Below are 25259 nucleotides of genomic sequence, written 5' to 3'. Positions count from 1 at the left end.
GCGGCGCCGGGACACGCCCACCCCCCCCCGCGCTCTGTGATTGGTCCCGGCCGCCTTCGACGCTCCCTATTGGTCACCAGCGCCGCGCGTGCGTGCTCCGTGCGTGTGCGCGCGCGGGCTCCTGGGTCGGAGCTGGGTGGCGGCGTTGTGCAGTCGGCCAGGAGCACGCCTCACCGGTCCGGGAGGGCGGACTGGGTCGGCGCGGGAGCTGACGTGCGCGCGGTGGGCATGGGCGGCGGGGTTTGCTCCCGGGGTCTGCGCCGAGGCCCGCGGGCCGGACCGGGGCCTGTCCGGGCCGAGGCCGGCGCCCGCGGGCCGCGCGGTCCCTGACAGGCGGGGGGGGGGGGGGGGGGGGGCGGCTGCTCCACATCGCCCAGTCCTGGGCCACCCCTGGGGCGGTGGGCGCCTGGCAGGCCGGCTCTCCACGTTCTGGGGTCGACATGGAATGGGAGCTAATAATAATAATAATAATAATAATAATAATAATAATGGAAGCAGACTGCAGTTCTTTGGGGGTAGATGGACTACAAGAATGCACTTCTGAAAATAATAATAATAATAATAATGGAAGCAGACTGCAGTTCTTTGGGGGGTAGATGGACTACAAGAATGCACTTCTGAAAATAATAATAATAATAATAATAATAATAATGGAAGCAGACTGCGGTTCTTTGGGGGTAGATGGACTACAAGAATGCACTTCTGAAAATAATAATAATAATAATAATGGAAGCAGACTGCAGTTCTTTGGGGGGTAGATGGACTACAAGAATGCACTTGTGAATGACAGTTTCCTAACGGGATTACTGAACGAAGGGATTAGAGTTCCATTCTCTGATAGTCTCTACCTTGACTGAATTATTTAGGTTCATTTTAAATGAATGTTAAGGAAAATTAGAGAAGGCGATTACCTATTTTGGTGGGTATTCAATCATTGAGTTTTAAAGTACTGAAGTGAAATTAATACCGATTGTTACTGCTTCCTTAAGAAACAATGCCTGTTTTCTGTGTCACAGTTACAGTCAATGACGGTCTAGGCCTTGAAATAATGAGAAGATTTTTGTTACTGTACGCTACCCAGAAAGGACAGGCAAAGGCAATAGCAGAAGAAATACACGAGCAGGCTTCGGACCGTGGGTTTTCTGCAGATCTTCATTGTATTAGTGAGTCTGACAAGGTAAGAGCTGTCACCCCTACAGATGTTGCTATGCTTTAGGCTTTGAACTTGTAGGTTGGGAAGTGCTGTCTGTTAACAAATGCAGGATAGTTGGAGATTTATTTTATCAACTGCCTTATAAGATTTGGGCTGGGAGTTTGGTCTAGTGGTAGAGTGCTTGCCTAGCATGCATGAAGCCCTGGGTTCAATTCCTCGGTACCACATACATAGAAAATAACTGGAAGTGGTGCTGTGGCTCAAGTGGCAGAGCCTTGAGAAAGCCCAAGGACAGTGCTCAGGCCCTGAATTCCAGCCCTAGGATTGGCAAAAAACAAACAAAAAAAGATTTTTTTTCCAGCTTTTTTCTGTTCTTAGAAAAATACATATTTGAATTAAGCTAAAGTACCTCAGAAACTGAAACGTTTCCATTAAACTGCACTTCTTTTTCTCACAAGTTGGCTGTGTGAACTGTGGGGTTGTGTCTGTACGCATGATTAAGTGTTCTACCTCATCTACCTAACAAGCACAAGAATGACCTTGCCATGCATGTTAGACTCCTTCCAAAGGAGAGACCACCTAGTGTGAAACAAATGAAGGTGGGGGTGTTGGATGTAGACAGGATTGTTTACTAAGACGGGCACAGCTTGTTTGCAATGCTTCCTGCTTCTGTGGAAAAATTTCCCATCCTAGGGCATACAATACCTAAGAGTTCTGTGTTCCTTAGTGTGTCTGAGGCCTCCAGACTGGAGTGTTATCCACAGTGGAGGTGTTCACATCGGGCCATGTGCCAGCCAGTAACCAGCCGCTTTCACTTCAGTACTTCTCATTCAAGTTCACAATCTTTTCTGGCCTTTGCACAACTTTAGGTTCAAAAGACTAGACTGTCTACCTCACAGTGGACAATCAGCTGGCCCCATTAAGCAGCGCCGCCTGTGTGGCTGGAATGTTCTAAACAGTTCCCCCAGGACACCTGTGGAAAGGTCATGTCATTTGACAGTAACTTAAAGCAAGTTTACGTTGCAATGCCACCAGAAGGACTTTAACTGAATCTGTTACTGTGAGCAATGCCTGAGCCAATTGAGTTCAAAGAATTCAAAGTTGTACTTCACGCTTTGTGGCACTGAGGATAGAACCCAGGGCCTTGATACGAAACAGGTGCTGGATCCAGTGTATATGGACAGCAGAGTTCATGGCATCAGAGGAGGAGTGGCATATTCTCTTAGAGGCTTGGTTTCTAAGAATGAAAGCATGGATGGTATAGTTCTCCGCTCTCCAGAACTCGGAATGTGAAGCTATGATAACAGGCAGCCAGAGCTAAGGGCACATGGAATTTCCCATTGTAGAATGCCCTGCATGCCTCTGTGCTCTTGTGCCCTGCGTAGTACAGATGACTTAAAAGTTTGCTGAAGATGTTAGCGCTGCTATGTTTCCATGGGTAGTTGTTTGTTCTTCACTGTGATGCTCCATGTGTTCTGCCATTTTAATCCTGGATGGTTATGTGTTGTTCTCTTTATTTCTGCATCTCCCCCTCCGTGCACCTGCCCGGGATCTCTTTGCTCTCTTTACTTTCTTGTGAGAAGACGCCTGTACTCGGCTGCTGGTTGCTGCCTTTCTTCCTTGCCAGCTCCTCAGGTTGTTGGCTTCTTGTTTCAACTCAGTGAGGCTGTTAGCCCCCTTCTGTAACCTGTGGCTCAGAGCACAGTAACAGAGCAGACATCTCTCTCCTCCGGGTTTCCTGGAGTGAATTCAGGGTTGGATCAGGTGTTAGCATGGGTTGCGGGCTGGTCCATGGTGCATCTGCCCTGAATTCCATCCCACATCCTGCAGTGTGCCTGCTCATCGTGCATCTCCAGCATACTGGCAGGGAAGCAGAAGACGAAGGGAGGGAACGCAGCGTGGCGTGGCCATGCTGTTTGGCTGTGTGTATAGTGGTATGCCATCCCTGACTCCATGCCTGCTTTGTTTTTCCTTTGCTTTTTTTCAGTATGATCTGAACACGGAAACCGCACCCCTGGTGGTAGTTGTCTCTACCACGGGCACAGGGGATCCTCCTGACACAGCGCAGAAGTTTGTGAAAGAAATACATGACAAGACGCTGCCTGCAGACTTCTTTGCTCACCTGCGTTATGGATTATTGGGTAATGAATCACATTTTCTTCTCTTTATGATGCTAGTTAGTGGCTCTAATCTTGGCATCTGAATAAGTCTCTCGAAACCATGAAGTAGAATTATATGGGTCTTGTTTACATAAATGTTGTAAACATACAAATATATAATTGTAAGCTCCGTTTTTACCTTTCAGCAGTACCCTGCTGAAACTTTTCTCCTGTGCTCCTGAGGCAAGTGTTTCAAATCCCCTAACTCTGAACAGCTTCTCCCTGACTTTCTAGATTATTCCAGTCATGAAACATTGTCACACTATTACTGGCCAGCCTCAACCCAAACCTAGTAAAACAGAATCTTGAAAGAGTAACTCCTCATGCTGTTTCCTTGTTTAAAGCAAGAGCAAACCACACACATACACACACACACACACAAATTCCAGGTGGTTGTGCTTTGAGACTGTGCTGCTAGGTTAGTGGTATTCAGTCCCCGGTTGCACTTTCAGACGCCTGGGGGAATTCTAATAATTCCTTCATTTGCGCTTAACACCAGTGATGTCATCACTCAGGAATAGGGCTCTGTCTAATAAGTATGTGTTCTAGGTTAAGAAAACTGGCCTAGGGCTGTGTGGATCTTCTTTAAACAGATTAAGATAAGAGATTATTAGGACCAACAAAGCAAAGCTTGACAACAGAGAAGGAGTGGAGGGTCCACGTTGCTTGGCTTTGTAATTTTTATGATGTATCTTTGAGGATTTTTTTTTTTTTTTTAGGAGGGGGATGTTCATGATAAGTAATTGCTTTCATATTGAAATTGGAGTCCTGGCCATGATCTGTAACATAATACAGGTTCAAGAGTGTATTTCAGGGGCCAGGAGTTTGGCCTAGTGGTTAAAGTGCTTGCCTAGCATGCATGAAGACCCGGGTTCGATTCCTCGGTACCCCACATACATAGCTAAAAGCCAGAAGTGGTGCTGAGGCTCAAGTGGTAGAGCTCTAGCCTTGAGAAAGTCCAAGGACAGTGCTCAAGCCCTGAGCTCAAGCCCAGGACTGGCCAAAAAAAAAAAAAAAAAAAAAGTGTATTTCACTGTGCTTTAGTTTTCTTAAGCTGAAATTTTTCTCATTTCAAGAATGTTTTCAAGAATGAACACATACTATTTGAAAAGAATTTTTTTTTTCTGAATATTGTAAAGCCTGAAACCTCTACAGCTATTCTAGTCAATGTTGGGCTCATATATGAATCCATCCATTTCTCAATTGGGCAAGAGCATGAAGAGATATTATTATTATATTTTTGTTTGGTTTTTAAGCTCGAAGTGGTTTTACCAGGGGTGACATTTTAACATTCCCATTTATATGTCCAGAGCTTCTGATCAGTCACTCTGCCCATCCATCTCATACAGGGATGGCTATTAATTTAAAATTTTCAGCTTAGCATAAAATGTTAGTCACTTTTCTTAAAATGAAAGGTAGAAGTAATTTAAAATTTGCCCAAGACAAACATAGCTGCTGGCTGTTTGCTACACATGTGCCCTGTGCTGTAGGTCAGGGGTCATACTTGCTAGAAAGGACGGGACTCTGCCTTTGTAGCTTCAAGCCTGCCATAGTGACACACAGACAGACAGACCAACCTGGTCCTAACACTTTATTTACAAAACCGAAGGGATTTGGCTCCAGTGATAGCTGGCCGTCTACTGCCCACGGTCAGAGAAGTGTGCAGAATCACAGATTGTAAACCTGCCTGGTCATATTTTGAAATTTCAATACTTTTGCATATTCTTGGAAACAAAATGTGAGGTGCATATATTTCTTTGAACAGCAATCAATAAACGTCTGTCTGTTTTATGTGCCTCTCTATGTGGTTCTTTTGTGTTGTAAGATATGTTCTCTATATAATATTAAGAAAATAACATGTAAAACAATGTTACTTTTTGTAAGAGTAAAGAATATTATTGTTTTATTTCCTGTGGTTTTACTATCTGTGCATTTTAATTGTAGTATACACTAAGGATCTGTTTGGATTCTAGGTTTGGGTGACTCTGAATACACATACTTTTGTAATGGAGGGAGAGTAATTGATAAGCGACTTCAGGAGCTTGGAGCCCAACATTTCTATGACACTGGACATGCAGATGACTGTGTGGGGTAAGGACAGGACTCTGGGATTTCTCCAGTAGAGCCTGCGTCATAAACCTGACCAACGCTGTTGACAGGACAGTGAGCTTGGAAGTCTTCCATACGAGAGTTGTGTCTGTGAGCTCTAGGACTCACAGGGGTCCTCTAGAGCCCAGAGTAGCTTATTCATAGTACCGTGTTGTGTCTGTGTGCACATGTTAGGAAACATGTCTTGGTATCCTTCAGTGCGATGTGTGCGTATTTCTAAGAGTCATTGTGTCCAATGTTTTTGTTGGCAAATACCCTGGCTTTTTCCTTTTTGTTTCTTTTATTCTTACTTTCACAACTCTGTATTTCCTCTCGTGCACAGCCTTTCAAGTCATCTTAATATGTTTAATGAGACATCTTACAGAATGGTCATATCATTTGTCCAAGCACTTAGCCTTCAAATACTTTTAATATAGTCAGATAACAGCATACATTTGTAACTTTTTATTAAAACCAAATAACACACAGGTGAGGGTTTTTTTTTATTTTTGGTTTTTTTGTTTATACTAACTCAGTTTTCTCTCACATGTTGCTGAGGGGTTTATGAACATGATGAAGCCAGCAAGTGTCCTTTTTGGCCCCTTCTGTTGGGGGCTCCTCTCCCCTCCCCTCTGTCCACTTCTTCCTGAGTTTCCTGAAGCTCTGGGTGTTCAGGGGATCTGCAGTGCATGTGACGTTCCTCACTTCTTCCTCACTGTGACACTGCGCAGCCACACTTTCCACATTGTTACCTTTTAAGTTTGTTCCTTTATTTTGGAGTTTTTACTAAATCCATTTGGCATTAGACATTGTATTATATAAACTGTGCTTAATTGCTCTAAGAATTCCTAAATTAACACGTCAGGCTTATTTTGTCTACATTTTACACATCCCTAAACACTTCTGCTTTTTCTGTCCATTTATTGGATCAAGTATTAAAATATTCATTTTTTTTTAGTAATCTGTCCCTCTTAAAATTCAGCCTAACTTCTTTACTTAAATGTCCTTCCTTTTCTCAAATTAGGATGTTTCTAGAAAACATTCTTGCCTCATATAGCACCCCACTGAAGGATTTAAGTATGCAGACTCAATATAAATACATGGGTTCAAATCCTTGATTTCCAATTTTCTCATTGAACCCTTGGTTGCAGGTTACATAAAATTTTGGACCTTAATTTCTTCCTTGTAAGTATAGGTAATAAGATTTACTGTGTAAGCTTACAGGCATAGACAGAAAAGTCAATGCACATTTTCTCCTTTAGAACCATTCTGTGATACAGTAAATATTCGGTGAACATTGCTTTCATTTATTATTTTTTTCTTTTTTCTTTTTTTTGCCAGTCCTGGGCTTGAGCTCAGGGCCTGAGCACTGTCCTTGGACTTTCTCAAGGCTAGAGCTCTACCACTTGAGCCTCAGCACCACTTCGGGCTTTTTTCTATGTATGTGGTACTGAGGAATCGAACCTGGGTCTTCATGCATGCTAGGCAAGCACTTTAACCACTAGGCCAAACTCCCGGCCGCTTTCATTTATTATTTTGTCAGCAATGAGATTTGAACCCAAACAGGTGCTAGACCGGCACTCTACTGTTTGACCACACCCCAGTTCCTTTTGCTTTAGTTATTTTTTGAACATGATCTCCCTATGCTCAGGCGGCCTTGGGCTGTGATCCTCTTGTCTGTACCTCCTGCCTAGCTGGAATGACAGGGTGGGTCCCCATCCGGCCTGATTCAGTTAGCTCTTCCCATGCCTTTTTAAAACTTTAACTGAAAATGCAAACGGCTTAAGAAATTATTGCCAAGTATTGTTTTACCAATTATAACCAGTCATTTTTACTACCACCTACTTTAGGAAATAAAGAGGAATTGTGTTCTTCTGTCTTGTGATTACACAATCTTCATTTCATAGTTTTTGACAGCTGAGTACTTTTTACACCTAATGATTTCTGAGTGTTGCATGTATTTGGGATAGTCACAACTATAGTTTCTATGATTGCATGTCGCATTGTACCACATGGTGGACTCACCTGTTCTCTGCTGTATTAGCTGGACAACTTTGTGTCTTCTTTCATTTTTCATCCAGTTTAGAACTTGTGGTTGAACCATGGATTGCTGGGCTCTGGATGGCCCTTGAAAAGCATTTTAAGTCCAGTGGAGGACAGGAGGAGACAAGTGGAGTTCTTCCAAGGGCATCAAGTACCATCTTGAGGACAGACGCTTTGAAGCCAGAGATGTTACACATGGAGTCGCACATTGAGCTTCTGCGATTAGATGACTCGGGAGGAAAGGAGTCTGAGGTTTTGGAACAAAGTGACACGAACAGGAGTCATGCTGGTGCTTCGATCAAAGACTCTGAGCCCTCACTTGTGCGTTCTGCACCTCCACTCTCGCAAGCCTCTCTGAGTATTCCTGCCTTACCTCCAGCATATTTGCAGGTGCATCTTCGGGAGTCATTGGGCCAGGTGAGCAATTGACTGCATATTATTAGTGCTGCTTAACGGTGGGTGTTTGCTTTTTGGATATCTTCATCAATTATTATCATTGCTAGTATTGCTCATTTGGAGAGAAGGCCACAAGCTGTAGCTCCCCTCGCCTCTGCTGCATAGGTTTTGGCACATCCACTCACACTATTCTGTATAGTGTCTGTGGCTGTTGTTGAGCTCTGCTAGCAGTTAACAGTAGGATGCTGCCATTGTGACCTCCTTGATTCCCACTTTCTCACTGAACTCTTGGTTGCTTAAACATTTTAGACCTTAATTTCTTTGTTGTAAGAATAAGTAACAAGATTTACTGTGTAAGCTTATGGGCATAGACAAAAAAGTTGGTGCATATTTTCCCCTTTGGAACCATTCTGTGGTATAGTAAATACTCAGTGAACATTCTAAGCATTTACTTTCTGGCCTTTAAGAAGTATTTGTCCATCCATGTATTATAAGGACTTCTGGTACAGACTGAGCACCCTAAGAATGGCATGAAGTCTAAAACTTTTTGAGTGCTATTAGCCTGATTCCATAATTGGAAAATTCCCTACTGCTCCCCATCTGGTAGTATTGCATGAAGTTCCATTCAGGCTGTAAGTAGGGTATTTGTGAGACATTCATGTTTAGATGTTATTCCCCCAAGTTCCTTGTGGGTCTGGGCGGTAGATCACTGGTTAGAGTTCTTGTCCAGCATGTGGAAGATTCGTCCTGGGTACAACTCTTGAGTGTCAGAAAAAAAAAAAAAAAAAAAAAAACTTAAAAAATGTATTTCATTGTGTAAGTACATTTATACAATGGAGCCTATTACATAAATACATTTTAGGAAATACATTTATATGAAATATATAAAACCCAAGTACTTTCACCCAAAACAAATTGTATCAGGGAACTCAGCTTATATATAACACATCACTTCTTTTGTCTTTGAAGAGGTAAATGGCTCACCTCTGTAATTGGGCTACTCAGGAGGATCTGAGGATCATGGTTCAAAGTCAGCCCAGACAGGAAAACACATGAGACACTTTTCTTCAATTCACCACCCAAAAAGCCAGAAGTGGAGCTGTGACTCATTGATAGAATACTAGCCTTGAATAAAAGAAAGATCAAGGACAGTACCCAGGCTCTGAGGTCAAGCCCTAGGACCAACACAAATTAAAAAGATTAATTAGCACTTAATTGTGTTTCCTACTTTTAGTAACATCAGGTTAGAAAAGTCATTTTGGAGGGCTGGGCTGCAGCTCAGTGGCAAGGCATTTGCCTAGCAATTGCAACGTCCTCTGTTCAATCCCCAGGACCAAAAAAAAAAAAAAAACAGAAAGAAAAGTCATTTGGAAGTTATTAGGTCTTGTGCTATCCAGTGCAAACGCTATGTAGTTACTGGAACTTAATAAATGAAACTTATTGGTAAGAATCTGCTTGATAAGTTGCAGTTACTTTTAAGGGCTCACTAGCCATATGACTAACACTGCCCAGTTCTAGGGGCTTCTGTGACCTTATCTACTCGGAAATGTTCTGCCTTAAGTGCCTGTCCTTTCCTGGAGAGTTTCCTTCCTGAAATGCATATACGTGTATTATTTCTCTACTCAATGTATTAGGAAGGTGATTGGACACTTATGTGAAAAAAGTTGATGTTTTCTCTGTGTTTCACAGTTCTAAGTATTGACAAAGTTTTACATGCACGTGGGCTGCTCTTTTGAACGGTGAGGTCTTGGAGTTTGAACCTTTTGCCATGGAAATGAGTATTAAGTAGTTGCCAGCACCTGCACTCACTGAAGGAGGGATGGTGTGACCGAACATCGCATTTGCTTGCACTGTGTCACTTTCTGTTTCTCAAGGAGGAAAGCCAAGAATCTGTGGCTTCTGTGGATCCACTTTTTCAAGTTCCAATCTCAAAAGCTGTTCAGCTCACTGCAAATGATGCCATAAAAACTACTCTCCTGTTGGAATTGGATATTTCAGTAAGTAACGGTTTCTTGGTGGTTCCATTGTCAAGATGAACAGAGCTGCTGGCTCACCAAGAGGCCCCGCCAGAACACCTGGCCATTCTTGGTCCCTCGGGTTTTCTCAGATGAGCCCTCCTTTTTTCTTTCCAGGTATAGGGTAAATTGTGGAGTGACTGGAGGTGACTCAGCAAGTAAGCATAGAGTTAAAGAATTATGGAATCATAGGAGGGGCCCACCAGAGGAAGCCAGCTAAGATCCCTAAGATCAGCCAGCTAGTGAGAACAGAGCTGAGGCTAGATCATCAGAACAGTGCTTCTGCTCCTGTAAGGCATTCGTGTCCAGTTTCAGGGGGTCCACGCTGTCTCTGCTCCATCCATGAGCCTCTCTTCCCACGCTGGGACCCACTGCCCTCAGAGTACGAAGCTGACAGAGTCCTAGCACGTAGGTGCTCGGGACCTCTTCCCAATCCTATAGCTCAGAGTTGTGCAATGTGGGTCCTGCAGGCTGGGTTTTCAGAAAACTGAAGTCACCTCAGTGTTTTGTTTGGAGATTTAATTAGCATCCCTATAGGGAAAAAAAAAGTTTCACAGGCATCACAACTAGATGGGTTTGTTTCTGTGCCCTTGAGAGGCTCCATATATCCTTTGATTGTGTTATTAGTCCATATTGTTAAATGTTTGCCCTGGGTACACCAAAACAGGTTTTATTCTGATCCTCTACATCTTTGTCCCATAAAGAAGGATGAGTTGGCTGGTTTCTGAGCCATCCTGTCCCTGAAGAACTGGCATGTGAGTGATTATCTTCTCTCTCCCATTCTTTTCTCCAAAAGAAGGGAGCAAAGTAAAGACAAGGAACTGGAAAGCAATGCAGAAAGCCTATACAAGAGCTGCTTCTGGTGCATAGATGTTTTTATAAAAACATTCTGACCTGGGTTTTACATAGATGATGGACCTTGCTTTGTAGAAAGTAAGGACGCTCTAATTTACATTTTATAAAGATGCAGTAACAGAAGACAAAACATGACATAATTACTAAATTTCTTTCCTAAAGTAATACTAATAAAAAGTATATTCATTCTTGGGGTCAGGAGTTTGGCCTAGTGGTAGTGTGACCTAGCATGCACAATTCCTCGGTACCACATAGAAAAAGCTGGAAGTGGTGCTGTGGCTCAAATAGTAGAGCTCTAGCCTTGAAAAAGCCCAAGGACAGTGCTCAGTGTTCAGGCCCTGAGTTTTAAGCCCCAAGACTGGCAAAAAAAAAAAAAAAAAAAAAAATATATATATATATATATATATGTATATGTATTCATTCTTTTAATTGGGCTCATTTGTTAATTTCTTTTTGTAATTAGGATTCTGTTTCTGAGATCCTTCATTATTGTTGTTGTTATTTTGGGCCAGTCCTGGGGCTTGAACTCAGGACCTGGGTGATATCTCTAAGCTTTTTTATTTTGTTCAAGGTTAGTGCTTTACCACTTGAGCCACAGCTCTACTTCTGGCTTTACAGTTTGGGGGGATGGTCAGTTGGCGATCAGTCTCATGGGCTTTCCTGCTTGGACTGGCTTAGGACCTGGATCCTTAGATCTTAGCTTCCTAAGCAACTAGGATGACAGGCTTGAACCACCAGTGCCCTGCCCAGGATCGTTTTTATTGGTTTATATTAACTATATACAGTAAGGTGTGTCACTGTAAAATTTTCATACGTGGAGACAGAGTACTTTGACTCCATTCAGCCCTCCACTGCTCTCTGAAACTGATCTGTAATAAAAACTCACAACTTAAACTTCCATTTTAAAATTTCATATTCTGGCCATATGCCAGCACCTCGTGCCTGTCATCCTAGCTACTCAGGAAGCTGAGATCTGAGGATCATGGTTCAAGATCAGCCTGGGCAAAAAAGCTCATGAGACTTTTATCTCCAGTTAATCACCAGAAAAAACCTGGAAGTGGTACTGTGGCCCAAGGAGTAGGGGGACAGTGCCCATGCTCAGAACTCAAGCTCAAGCTCCATGACTGACAAAAAAATAAAAATAAAATAAATTTATGTTCTGTATTAAAATAGAAGTTTTTCTTTCATATTGGATCTTCTCTAGAAAACAGGATTTTCCTATCAGCCTGGAGATGCTTTCAATGTGATCTGTCCGAACAGCGAATCTGAGGTACAAAGCCTGCTCCAGAGACTGCAGCTTGCTGATCAGCAAGAGCATCGCGTTTTCCTGGAAATCAAGGCGGACACAAAGAAGAAAGGTGCGGCGCAAGGCTGTGCTGGGAGGCTACGGTCTGTGTCCCCGGGCTCTCTGGAGAGCATGCTCATGCCCAGCAGGAAGGCAGAGCTGGTGCAGGGTGGAGCCAGGGATGGGGGCAGAGCCAGGGACAGGGCAGAGCCAGGGCCGGGGCACACGACTCCCGTGGGTGCTGGCAGCCCTTAGCTGCACTGGAGGCTTTATGCCGTTATGCCGGTGGATACAAATGATAAGCATCTCAGTGTTAAGGGAAGTAAACATTTATAATGCCTTATAAATTATAAAGTGCCATTTTATAATTGAAAGAAGCTGCTGTTTAATCCTTGAACTTATTTGTGTACAATCTTGAACTTGAGTTCATTCATAGAATTCTGAGAATAATATTTGATGGGACACTGCCGTTTCGGGCCTTGGTTCTGTAATTTTAGATAATTTTTATATATTTGAGTTTTTGTAACTTTAGTTTTTTAATTTCTTGGCTGATTTGCCACTTGTCATTACACTTCGATGGCATTTGGGCACAAGTATGACAGTGTGGTGTGTTCTGGGAATGTCCAGCCATGTCCAGACTTGGTGGTGTGACATGTTTTATTTTCTGTATCATGATTTTCTTTTCCTGTCTTTTCCTGAGAAAGGCGCTGTGTTACCCCAGCATGTACCCGAGGGGTATTCTCTTCAGTTCATTCTCACCTGGTGTCTTGAAATACGATCTGTTCCTAAAAAGGTATTTTTCTGCCTTTTTTGTGGGTAGCTGTTTTAAAATGTGCTTAGGTCTATTTAGAAATTTATTGTTAATTGTCAAAGTTTAAAAACTATGCTCTTTGCACTATGTTTGTAGAATTGGTTCCCAGAGGCATGTGGTTCTTAGAATTAGTTTCCAATGATGTGATATTTTACAATTGTCTTAGACTAGCTAGCTATATTTTTTTCTGTTTGCATTCACATTGTGGTGGTGTAAGGTGTCTCAGTGCTAGCCATGAAAACCCCGGCACATAATGCAGTAGCGCTGTCGGCAGGGGCACAGCGCCACTCAGCCTCACTCTCTCCTGTCACAGTCATTCTGTCTTAGGTCACGGCATCTGTTTGATGTACATATGCTTGCTGCTGATTCAGAATTCCTTGGGAAGACTTGAAGGCCTTTGGTTCTTGGACTCATATTCAGATACATTGGAGGTAGAACAGTCTACTAGAGGTCAGGGTGACACCAGGAGTCCCTGGAAATGGCACTGGGGCTCCAGGGGTAGAGCTCTAGCCTTGAGCTGAAGAGCTTGGGGACAGCACTCAGGCCCAAAGGTCAAGCCCCAGCAACTGATAAAAACCAAAACAACTGTCCCTGATGGTTCCTGAACATTTCTCTGGAATGCGTCCTGATGGATAAAGTTTACCAAGTCAAGCCTGGCCGGAAGTTATCACCCTTGAGCCGAGCAGGACTGCTGTAATTAGATTGCCCTCCCCTTCCCAGGTCTCTTACGTACTTGCAGGTGCTGCTGTGCCAGTGGCCACGCTGACTCTCCATATCCAGATAGGCCCCACTCAAAGCAGGTCGTAACTCATGTCGTGTGTCTCCCTTGTCCCAGGCGTTTGTGCGAGCCCTCGCAGACTGCACTGGTGACGGTGCTGAGAAGCGGAGGCTGCAGGAGCTGTGCAGCAAACAAGGAGCCGCAGACTACACACGGTTCATACGCGATGCCGCTGCCTGCCTGCTGGACCTCCTCCTCGCCTTCCCGTCCTGCCAGCCGCCTCTCAGCCTCCTGCTTGGTGAGTGTCACCTCCTGCTCACTGAGTGCCATCTCCAGGCACGCCTGGGCTTTACGTGCAGTCCAGGCATCCATGCTGCTGCTGGATCACACTGAGCCCCAGGCCAGTGAGGTGGGGCATGTCTGAGGGGATGGAGCTTCTGAGTGCACATCGTGGCGTGCGGGGTGCAGGGACCTGGTCTGTGGAGCGGCCTTCTACCGAGCATTGGCTAGTTTCCTCCGCTGAGGTCTCTGTCACTGTCTCTGTTAGAATACACCTTCATTTTTCCTTTTGGCGTAGAATCTAACATCCTTGGGCTAAGAAAACAACTTGTGCGTACCAGAAAGAAGCACATTCTGTATAATTGGCGGGTAAATGCAGCTGGCACTGCAGAGGTGTTGTATCAGGCAGGTCTGCACACAGGGTCCTCTTCGCATCACACTCCAGCCACTTGGAGTCTGAGACTCATCACAGAATATTCCAGATGAAAGGTAGTCCAGCATCATTCTCAGAGTTCAAGGTCAGCTGATGTCTAAGGAAACCTTCATGAAGATGGAAGTATTTACCAGAAGACTTCTTTACCTGCCTGGGGTAGTTTATGTCACGTTCTTTAGATACCCAGCCAGATGTTGACATTTAGGTCTCTAATGACTGAAACGTGTCTAGTTCTTTTCACTATTAGGCTGGCAAGGACTCTCTTGATATCCTCTTGTTCTTCCTGCCCAGAAGAGTAAAATGGAATCATTTAGAATGTCTCTCTTTCCTGTAGCTGACTCTCTAAAACTCCTCAGTTCAGAGCTTGAGAGCTGGCAGTTTAGGGTCAGGAAGTCTTACAAAGTTCTTTTGAGCTTTATTCTTTTGTACATTCCTGTTACCTTTTAAATATTTATAAAAATACAGCTTATTACATGGTTAAACATATATGTAAAAATTAATATTTGGAGCCTATAGAATTTGAATTTCTTAAGAAAAAGTCACTGTAGCTAAAGCTTAAGATGACCTTTTAAGATGACCTTTTACAAGACCAATTTTCTGGGATCTATCAAAATTTTATACCACTTGGTATATATTGTTGAAAGTTTTCCTGAAATATATTAAAAATATACTATACAGAAAAATTCCAAAGTTTGTTAGCATATACTTCAAATCAAGGTGACTTGAATTGCTTTCACAAGAATAACAGTGCTCCTTGAAACTATCAGGTTTCTGAATAGTTGACATAAAAAGTTTCCACCACTACATGTACTTTTTTCCTATTTTACAAATACAAGAAGGAAAAGTATTTTATGCCCCTAAATATTTCCAGTAATCTGTAAAATATTAGATTGTAATTTTGGGGGAATTATGACTTTATTTTAAATCTGAAAAATCTAAACACTTCTCCTCTAGAAAATTTTACATACAAAGAAGTTGTGATTTTTTTGTTTTTTTTTTTAATTTATTTATTTTTATCTATCTATCTATCTATCTACCTACCTACCTACCTACCTACCTACCTACCTACCTTACCAATCTAGGGGCTTGAACTCTGGGCCAGAGCACTGTCCTTGGGTTTTCTCAGGGCTAGTGCTCTACTACTTGAGCCACAGTACTACTTCCAGCTTTTCCCATGTGTGTGGTACTGAGGAATCAAACCCGGGTCTTTGTGCATTTTAGGCAATCATTCTACCACACTCCTGGCCCCGTACGAAGAAGTTTAATGAATTCCTTGACTCTAAAACCCATCTGTGGACCTGTTCTTATTTCTTTGGGTTATCATTTGGGGAGAAATATACTGATTTCAGGGTTAAGGCAAACGTTTTTAACTTTAGGAATTAGAAGGAAAATTAGAATGACACTTTTCTTAGACAATATTGTGCTATAAAATATGATTTAAAAAAGTAGGGCATACATTATTTTGAATATTCTGAAAAAGAGAAAATAGGAATTAAATTTAGGCCTTAAGATTTTTAACCATTTTGGTCTAAAGCTATTTTCTGTAGCAGTGAATTAATAATTGCTTATTTTTATTTTTTCTAGAACATCTTCCTAAACTCCAGCCTAGAGCATATTCATGTGCAAGGTATTAGTATGTAATATAACACATCTTTTCTCCCAAATCGTATAAAATCCAGATTTCTAAATCCTCAGTGGCTGAGGATTCATTCCCAGTAACTTAGCCAACTGTGAGACAGGGCTGGGCATCACAGTCTGAGGAGAGCCAGAGGGAATTCATCCACGAAGATCTTGCCTGGCTCTCCACCCCTCCCCCCCAACTCGGGCCAGTGGGCATCAAGGCCCCTCACCTTCCCTGGGCAGCGGTGGGGAGGCAGGCCAGGCCAGGCGGGGAAGCTCTACTATGTAGTTTCCTAGAATCAAGCCCGACCCCCATGCTGGTGCTTGTGGGAAGGAGGGCTAATCCTACATTCTTTCACATTATTTTATCATGTGACATACATGAAAAGCAATAGGGTTTTCTAGAAGTATCTTTTAAAAAGATACTTTTGAAAGTATCTTTTGAAAACCGAGTGCCAAGGGCTTCCATCTAAAATCCCAGCTATGTGAGACTGAGTTCTGGGGATCTAATCGCAAGCTAGCCCAGGTGGAAAGGCCTGTGACTCTTTCCTCTATTTAACCACCCAAAAGCTGGAAGAAGCTAAGGGACAGCACCCTGAGTTCAAGCCCCAGTGACCACCCATGCGTGTGCACACACACACGCACCCCAAAAGAATGAAATAGTTAATGTGGAATGTTCAGCTTTCTTTGGTGAATTTTCAAATTTATCACCAGAGTATAGAAAACGAAATTCACTAAGCTTTTTCCCCACTTACTCATATGGCAAAAGATCTTATAAATATTGACTTTTAGAGCATCTTAGTGTTTATAAGTCTTATTTGGTATTGAAGACAATCAAATGAAACCAGCAATTCTCTTGAATAGTATCCGAAGCAGGAGGGCTGGGGATAAGCAAATTAGATTAATTTTGTCTCTGAGTAACAAGGTAGAGGCAAGTTCATAAGGAACTACTTCTCCCCTGCCATAAAATAAACGCAGTGCATGTGTTAGCCCTCCTGCAGAGCTCACGGCTTGTGCCTCTGTCTGCCTCTGCAGCTCCAGTTTATGTCATCCAGACAAGCTACGTTTTGTCTTCAGCGTTGTGGAGTTTCCTGACCAGTCGGCGTTGGTCCTGCGGAGGGGCGTGTGTACAGGCTGGCTGGCCACACTGGCTGCCCCAGTTCTCCAGCCAAACACACGGGCATTGCAAGTGGACAGCAGAGAAGATTGGGCTCCAAAGGTATCACAGTAGCATGCAGCTTGACTAGAAAAGTCAGCCAAGTTCCCTCTCACTGGCCATTGCTGTGACATCAGCCAGGGAATGGTACACAAGACTCAAATTTCAAAATCTATTAGCCAGTTCTACGTTGTTTATTTTTTGTTACTTTAATCAGTCCATGTAGTTCCTGAATTTGCAAAGCCCTCATCTTCTACAGTTAACCTGTGCTTGCTTGCTCTGTTCACATGAAAGACAACCTCGTTTTGTGAGTGTTCTTTGTAGAGGTGTGGGAAGAGGGACAGGAAGAATCAGGAAGGATTGAAGGTTTTGTCCAGACAGCTGTGTTTTATGTTCAGACAAAATTCTGTACAGAGCTTGTAGTCTTTCACTCTCAGCTTGCTTGCTCGTGGCTAGTGCTCTGTCTAGTAAGCCATGCTTCTGGCCCTGCCTTTTGCTGGTAAATACAGATGGAGTCTCATAGATTTTTTTTCTCTGTCAGGCTGGCTTTCAACTGTGGTCCTTCAGGTCTGAGAATCCTGAGTAGCTAGGATTACAGGTGTGAGTTCCCACCCTTGCCATACCTCCATTTAAACACAGGCTTGCCTCTTGCCTGGCTTGTTTGCGATGCTGGCACTCTACCACTTGGAAATCACTTTATAAATGCTTAGGATACAAAGTTCACCTGGTTTCCTGAATGAGCTGTGGGTCTATTTGTACTTGGATATGGTAATGTTTTTATATTTTGATTAAAAGCTTTACATGTGTAAAGAACAGATTGCTTATAGTTATCCCTTCTTGCACATAGGATAGTTGAAAAACAAAACAAGATTTCAGGCTTTTTGTGAACTGTTCTTCATATGAGTGAAAAAATCAACATATCGCTTGTAGCATTATGACAAACGTTGTTTTAACTTGTTAGAGTTATTAAAGTTTGGGACCCTTCGATGCCCTCTTGAGGACTTCCAGGAAGACCACGCTTGAAGCTGCCTCACCCCTGGCTGTTTCCCTGTCTCTTGCCCCAAACACCCAGAAAGTGTTAGGAAGTGGAAGCCATTTGTTCTATGAAGTCAGTGATTATATGCAGACATAGAAGTTCTGTCCTTTGGTGATATGTCTGAATACCAGGTGATCTCCAGAAAGTTCCAAGTCTATAACGTGGCAAATGCAAAGTGTGGATGCTTGTGACATACTGTTCCTTATTCTCTCATCTCATTCTCTTTTAACAAGATTTTATTAACTACTTGATATATATGTACCAGAGATAGAACATAGATTGAACTATGTGAATTTTGTTGTGTGCAGTAGTGCCGCACACCTTGTATAGGGTTCTGAGTGCAGAGATCAGAGTGTAGGCCAGATCAGGCCTGCCCCTACTGCCCGGGCCCCAGAGGATCCAGGGCACAACTCAGACACCAGTGTGCCCTGCACTGCTCTGCTCCTAGCTGTATGTGTGGTGAGAGTCCTGAGCTGAGTTCTCTCACTGTTGTTCTGCTCTTCTTCCTACCCCTAAACAGGGAAGTGCTCTGGTGCTCTGGAAGAGCTTTTCCGCCAGGACCCAGCTCTGGCATGGCTGACTCGCACAGGCTCAGGTCTCTGTCAGAGTTCCAGGCCTTCCCTGACTGCTGCTTGACTTGGCCATTCCTTGTGTGTCTGTCAGTTTCTTGTCTTGTTAAACCTTGCTTCATAATCCTTGTACTACACACAGCCTGTGGTAACGTAAGTTCCACTTTGTTAGGTGCATTTCTCTGTGTAGTGCCTACCATATTGAGTTCTTTGAGTAAAACCGAGTCTGGATAATGTCTTCACAAATATATATTCACTTCCAGGGAGACTTAGCTTTCCCATCTAGACAGTGTTCTGTTTCAGGCTATTCCCAAACTTCCTATCATTTTCCTTGAATCAAAAGTTAAAATGTAGGCAAGATGTGGTGGCATATACCTGTAATGTCTGGACTTGTCCAGCTAGACAGGAGGATTAAGAGTTCAAGGCCATGTTGGGTTATGCATTGGGACTTGTATTATGCTACCATGCCAGATAGAGTGGACTCTTAACCCTGTCATTCAGCATGACTTACAAGTGTGGCAGAGGGAAGACATTCGGGAGTGCTTTACAAATATCCTTGCCACCTGAAGTGTTCAGAAGGCCTGTTAACTGTATCAGTTCTAGCTTTTCACAAAGCAATCCTTCTTGGTAGCACTGGAAGCTGAGTAGGAAATACCTCAGTTCTCTCTGGACACAGCAAGCCTGTCCCTAGTCTTAGTGCCTTATTACTATTTAAAATTTGAGTCCATCATTTATGAATCTGGCCACTCGTATGTCAACATGAAGAATTGTGTCGTCTCCTTCCCCCCCCCCCCCCCCATCCTCTGTAGACCTATGGTTTGTTGTCTTCTGGAAAGTAAATCCTGCCTAGAAAAAAGTACCTTATAATCTCTCCATTGTTCTCAAAAAGTACCATGCAGGTCATTTGTAAACTTCTTGTTTATGAGTAGAGGCAAGATAAATGTAAGTTTTCTTTAGTGACCAGTGAGCTTCTGGTTTCGTGTGCTACTGTTTACTTTCCCTGTGCTTCTTTGGGGGGAATATTGAGTTCTTCTTAGCAAAGACTATCTTGGTTATATTCTCTTGCCTAAGTTTTGTGCCATACTCAACCAGCTCTTTACCATTTCAGATACTCATCTCTCCTCGAGCAATAAATTCTTTCCACTTGCCCAGTGACCCTTCGGCCCCTGTCATAATGGTGGGCCCGGGAACCGGCATAGCTCCCTTCATGGGTTTCCTACAGCACAGGTAGGTGCTGCCTTTGGCTGATGGGAAAGTGTCTCCTGGAGATCCTGGAGGTCTGTGCAGTGACCTTCTGTTTCTGCAGGAGTTATTACAATAATTGAGCTCTGGCTGTGAAATATCTGTTTAAGAAATCGTTATCAGATGTGTCCTAGCACACCCACCTGTCACCTTGGGAGGCGTTAGCACAGTGATGTATGTCCCTAGATTGCCTCCTGCCCTGCAACCTCCTTTCACAGGGGCACTGCAGTTTCCTTCTTTCAACTGTCCTGTGCTTTATAGCGTGTGTGGTTCTTCTTCATGATAAGATTGTAGAAACAGGTCCGATTGTACTGGAAAGTTCCACGTATACTTCAAGCATCAGTAATTTTCAAAAGGATCCAACTCAGAATCAGAGCAGCACTGGTGGTGTAAACCACAACAGTCATATTCCTTTCTGTGCTGTGAAGCAGAGCCCCAGGGCCTGCACTATTCTCTGAGTAGCAGAGTAGTAGAATGTCGTTCATGTGGTCATCACATGCTTTTGCATGTCCTATTTGCTTGATTTTATGCATGAGTTCATTTATTCAAGAGTGAATCTATAAGTTGTTATTCATAAAACTATTATTATTTAGCACAGACGTTGCCCTGGGTTTCACAATGTGATATGTGTATAGCCTATATAACTCAGGGATAGTTACAGCTCCAGGCATGCATGCTTACTGCACTGCCCACCCGACGGCCATAAAAGCCTGTGCTGTCTGCTTGTAGAGATTACCTGCAGTAGTCAGCTTACACAGACACAGCTTTGCCTTGCAGTTCTGGAGGTTTCATTCCACAGTGGATCGACTGGTCTGGGGCAGTTGAGGCAGCACATCATAGTATACATGTCGGGTAGAGAGAAATGGCAAGAGGAAGCAAGGGGCTGTGGTCCTAGGGCCTTGTCTGGGCATGCACTGCATCGACATTCCGTGTCCACGCCGGGCCTGGGTTACATCAGTGATGAGTGAACGTGCTTAGCAGGTGTGCCCACACCAGGCCTAGGTTAGATCCGCACATGTTTAACAAGTACATGTTGCCAGCACGCTCTCAACCTTAACCCTGTTGATGCTGATTAAATGACTGAGCTTTCAGGAGCTGTCGATGCCATTTTCTGATGAGATTCTGTATATCAAACTCTAAACGTTTTTTTTCTCATAGAGAGAAACTCCAAGAACAGCATCCTGATGGAAGTTTTGGAGCAATGTGGTTGTTTTTTGGCTGCAGACATAAGGACAGGGACTATTTGTTCAGGTAAACAGTTCTTCTGTAAAGTTGCTCAGTCACTGAGAATATGGATTACATTTCAGAGTTTTTCAGCTCTACATCACCCTTGGACCTGTGGTGTGTTCTGTTCCACAGAGAAGAGCTCCAGCACTTCCTCAAGTACGGGATCTTGACTCATCTGAAGGTCTCCTTCTCTAGAGACCCTCCCTCGGGGGAGGCAGCCGGTCCAGCCAAGTATGTGCAGGACAATCTCCGGCTCCACAGCCAGCAGCTGGCCAGGCTCCTCCTGCATGAGAACGGCTACATTTATGTGTGCGGGTGAGTGGATGGCAGCCTTGGGGACCAGACACAGTGAAGATGGAGTGACAGGTAGTCTAGATAGGCAGACATTTGGCTGTCGACTACAGGAATAGAACTATAGGTCTAGAGTACATTCCTCCTCCTTCTCCCCCCTTCCTCTTCTTCCTCCTCTACCTCTTTCTCCTCCTCCTCCTCCTCTTCCTCCTCCTCCTCTTCTTTTTTCTTTCTTCTCCCAGCCCCAGAATAATTTTTAACACAGATTTAATGGCCCAGACAACCTGATCTGGGGAGTGTGCAGTTTCGTTGCTGCATTGGGAATGCTCTATCATTTTACATGCATGGCTTTAGTCGTTGCGCGTTGCAGGTGTGTTAAACCTTAGTCACTTGAAATTTGAGCCTGAATATTCCATGTAGCAGATCAGCCGCTGAGGAAGGATGTGTGGAGGAATGTGTGGTTCCCACCTGTGAGCCAGCGCACAGGCAGGGAGCACTGGTCATTGATCTGAGAATGCGGCTCTTATTTGAATCCTTTCTCTCAAAGGCAGCTGTGTGTAGACAGGGGCCAGTCTTACATTGCTGGGTTTCTCAGCTCCCCATGGAATGATCTGTCACAGGGAAAAATAAATTTAAAAACCTAACTGCTTGTTTTCATGGAACTTAAAGGTTTCTCTTTAAAATAATAAATTCAATTTCCTCCTAAAATATTATTGGCATTTAACGCATTCCCTCAGGCTCTTTTTCTAATTGTTATTATAAAGGTGATGTACAGAGCGGTCACAGTTACGTAAGTCAGGTGGTGAGTACATTTCCCCTCACTGTCCCCCAGCTTTTCCTTCCTTCTTGTCTCCACTCCTCCACAAGTTGTTCATTTCCAGCACAGTGTCTAGAGAGGACCACTGCTGCTGGGGTTTGTCCTGTGTCCCTCCATTTCTGTGCTCCCCCTTACCCTCCCAAAGAGTGGTCAATGAGCAAACAGGACAAAAATACAACAAAACAAAAACCTCTTATTTCCATTTCCCGGGGCTCATGACCTGAAACACGGAGGCATGATGCCTTGGGCTTCTCCACTAAGTATATCCTCCTCTGGCCTCACTGTGTATGAATGCCCACAGTCCCTAGTATTTATCATATCATAGTGTGTGTTAGATCTAGCTTCTGCATATCAGAAAACATCAGGCTCTTCTTTAAAAACAACAAAACAAAAAGCAGATTTTATGCAGCAGGTGAAATACTGGCATAGTGACCCAAAATTCACATAAATATGACTAAAATAGGCATAAGTAAGTGAAAATTAATGTTTCTACTTTTATAACACCTGGTAATTTACTTTGCATTTTTAAGGTTTTTTTTTTACTGCTTGTCTTTTTTTAAGCTGCGTTGGCTACTAAGTTGATCTTTTCTCAGTCTGTCAGGAATCTAGTAATGGGTTTGGCTTTCAGTCGACAACATAGACATTGTGGTGCACATTTTCATTAGCTTCACTTTGCAGAGCCATCAGTGATCAAATATAGGTTGACATTTCAAACTTAACTTGAAGTAGCAGAGATCTTGGATTATATAAATATTCAAAAGCTTGGAGAGAACTTGGAGAGAGGCCAAAGGGCTCCTTCTGTCACCTTCGTGTCAGTGCAGTGGGCCGTGGCATTCATTCCTCCTTGTGACAAGGGTCCCGAGTGGGGCGTGATGTGGCCAGTGGCTCAGCAAAGCAGGCATGGGGGGATCTGCCACTCGGGAGGCTGAACTGATCCTGTGAGTGGGTCCCACGGCCGCCCCCTCCCACACTGCGCTTGCTGAGGGGTGGCAGCCAGTGGCAGTCAGGGCTGTGAGGCCTGGGAGCAAAGCGGCCCCACCCTGCACTGCACTTCCTTCATTACACATCAGAGCATCTGCTGAGTAGGCACTGTTCAGGTGCTGAGAGCCGGGGGGAGGGGGGGGCAGCATACTCGCTGCCCTGGGTATAACGGGCACAGGGGACCCCAGAGCACAGACCCAGAGCAGTGCCGCACACGGGAAGTACCTTGAAGGAGATGCTTGCTAGGGGAAGCATGTTAACAAGGTGCTGGTGAGTGGCTTCCTAGCAGGGTGTGTGTGTGAAGGCTTACAAGGGAGAGCTTGTGAGGGCCCTCTGTGCTGGAAAGAGGTTGGGCTACCTCGCACACAAGGTAAAGCTTTAGACAGTCTCAGAACATGAACGCCTGGGGCATATGTTAAGCCTTGGGGCCATGCAGAAGTCTGGATTTTGGAGCTATCACTGGGTGGAGCTGTAGCGTCCAAGGCAGGCTGGGAGGCTGGGAGGAGGAGGGATTGGGAGCTGGGAACTCCTGAGGACTGCAAGGACCAGGAACTTCCCGGTGAGGAAAGATGCTGTTCTTTTCTTTCCTAGAGATGCTAAAAATATGGCCAAGGACGTCAATGATGCGCTTGCAGAGATAATAAGTCAAGAGGCTGCAGTCGACACCCTGGGAGCACTGAGAACACTGGCTGCTTTAAAAGAAGAGAAACGATATCTTCAGGACATTTGGTCCTAAAACTGGAAATTAGAGGAAGAGAATGAAGAGATTTTGGTGAAAACACTAGAAGATAATGAAGTTGGACACTTAATTTTGGGGAGTGGGGGCAGTGCTGGTCCTGGGTTTTGAACTCGGTCTGAGTGCTACTGTCCCTGAGTTTTTTGCACAAAGCTAGCATTCTACCCCTTGAGCCACAGCTCTACTTCCAGCAGGTGTTTGGTTTGGTTTGGTTTGGTTTGGTTTTTGGAGGTAAGAGTCTCACAGACTTTTCCTGCCTGGGCTGGCTTCTAATCATGATCTTCAGATCTCCGCCTCTTGAGTGGTTAAGATGACAAGCAGAGCCACTGGTATCTGGCTTAAAACATTGTAAGCATGTTTGTACATGTCTCGGAGGAGTTTGGGAACTGAGCCGAAGGCTTCACAGAGGAGCCAGATTGTAGGAGAGGGATTGCTGCCTTTTACCACCCCTTCTGCGCCACGGCCGGCACACTGTGTGCTGAGGCGCAGGCTCTGCGTGGGGTCAGCCCCTCACACGCAGTGCTTGCACCTGGTCACTTTCAAGGGGCCCTGCACATCATGCCAGGGCAGCCAGTTCCTGGCAGGTCCAGTGCCAGGGTGCCTACCACAGACGGGCACAGTGCCAAGGCAGCCAGCACCGAGCAGGAACACCAAAGTTAACAGACACACCCAGCCTTGTGAACATAGGCTGCCAGTATTTTTTTAATAATGTGAAAGTAATTATTTTTACATGATGTATCCTTATAAATAATATCCATAGTAATATATTTAAACTATACTCATAGGAAAGTCTTTTGTGTGTTTATATAATTGTCAAATGATTGCTTATTATACAAGCTACTTTTATTAAGGATTACTAATCCTTGTTCCTTATAGAATAAATTTTACTATGATAAAATTTATTATGGGATAGGACCTGTTATATGCTATTCCAGAACTCCAGAATTTAAGGACATTTGCCTTTACAGATGACAGCACATTGAATGTCAGTAAAATGGTAGCATTTCTTTGTTGAGCACTTCTCCTTTCTGACATCTGGCACATTATGAGTTTTCCCAAATAACTTACTTGTCTCTCAGACTGTGTCTCAAGAAAAATATTGATGAATTAGTAAGTCTTGTAATTGTTAGGTTCTTAGTGCTACAGTCTCTAAAACTTATCAAAGAAAAAAAAGGGTAATAAAGTAGCAATATGTGCCAAAAGTCTCTACCTAGAAGTGCTGTATAGTATCTTCCTTAATAGTTTGATATTTTAAAAGCAAATCTCTACCTATCGAAGGTTCTTGGCATTTCCTTTTATTCTTCCAGTACTAGAATTTGAGTCCAGGGCCTTGAGTTTGCTCTGCAGGT

The 25259-nt window shown here is 43.8% G+C and overlaps 1 protein-coding gene across 2 annotated transcripts; it reads left to right on the top strand.

Moving 5' to 3' along the window:
• Nucleotides 1–152: 152 nt before the first annotated feature.
• Nucleotides 153–25192, top strand: Mtrr (5-methyltetrahydrofolate-homocysteine methyltransferase reductase). Of its 2 annotated transcripts, none has more exons than XM_090332141.1 (15): nt 153–213; nt 1017–1177; nt 3141–3294; nt 5286–5403; nt 7482–7860; nt 9714–9836; nt 11914–12067; nt 12699–12787; nt 13641–13821; nt 15820–15862; nt 16891–17074; nt 19725–19843; nt 21017–21109; nt 21281–21400; nt 23766–25192. In XM_090332141.1, exons 2-15 carry the CDS (start codon nt 1049–1051, stop codon nt 23908–23910), a joined length of 2031 nt encoding a protein of 676 aa, XP_090188267.1. In that variant the 5' UTR covers nt 153–213; nt 1017–1048; the 3' UTR covers nt 23911–25192. The 2 variants fall into 2 exon arrangements, with proteins under 2 accessions (XP_090188267.1, XP_090188266.1); XM_090332140.1 differs by having other exon boundaries at nt 21218–21400; nt 23766–25191.
• The last annotated feature ends 67 nt before the right edge of the window (nt 25193–25259 follow it).

The sequence above is a fragment of the Megascapheus bottae genome, chromosome 4 (assembly GCF_031878675.1).
Source record: "Megascapheus bottae isolate mThoBot1 chromosome 4, mThoBot2.hap1, whole genome shotgun sequence".
Classification (NCBI taxonomy): Eukaryota; Metazoa; Chordata; class Mammalia; order Rodentia; family Geomyidae; genus Megascapheus; species Megascapheus bottae.
This window is presented reverse-complemented; position numbering and strand designations above follow the sequence as displayed.

Bases quoted from the DNA above. Each gene is read 5' to 3' on its own strand.
- Mtrr (XM_090332140.1), top strand. From the start codon at position 1,049: ATGAGAAGATTTTTGTTACTGTACGCTACCCAGAAAGGACAGGCAAAG. The intron at 1,178-3,140 runs GTAAGAGCTGTC...GCTTTTTTTCAG, and splicing joins GTATTAGTGAGTCTGACAAG to TATGATCTGAACACGGAAAC. The intron at 12,788-13,640 runs GTATTTTTCTGC...CCCTTGTCCCAG, and splicing joins TACGATCTGTTCCTAAAAAG to GCGTTTGTGCGAGCCCTCGC.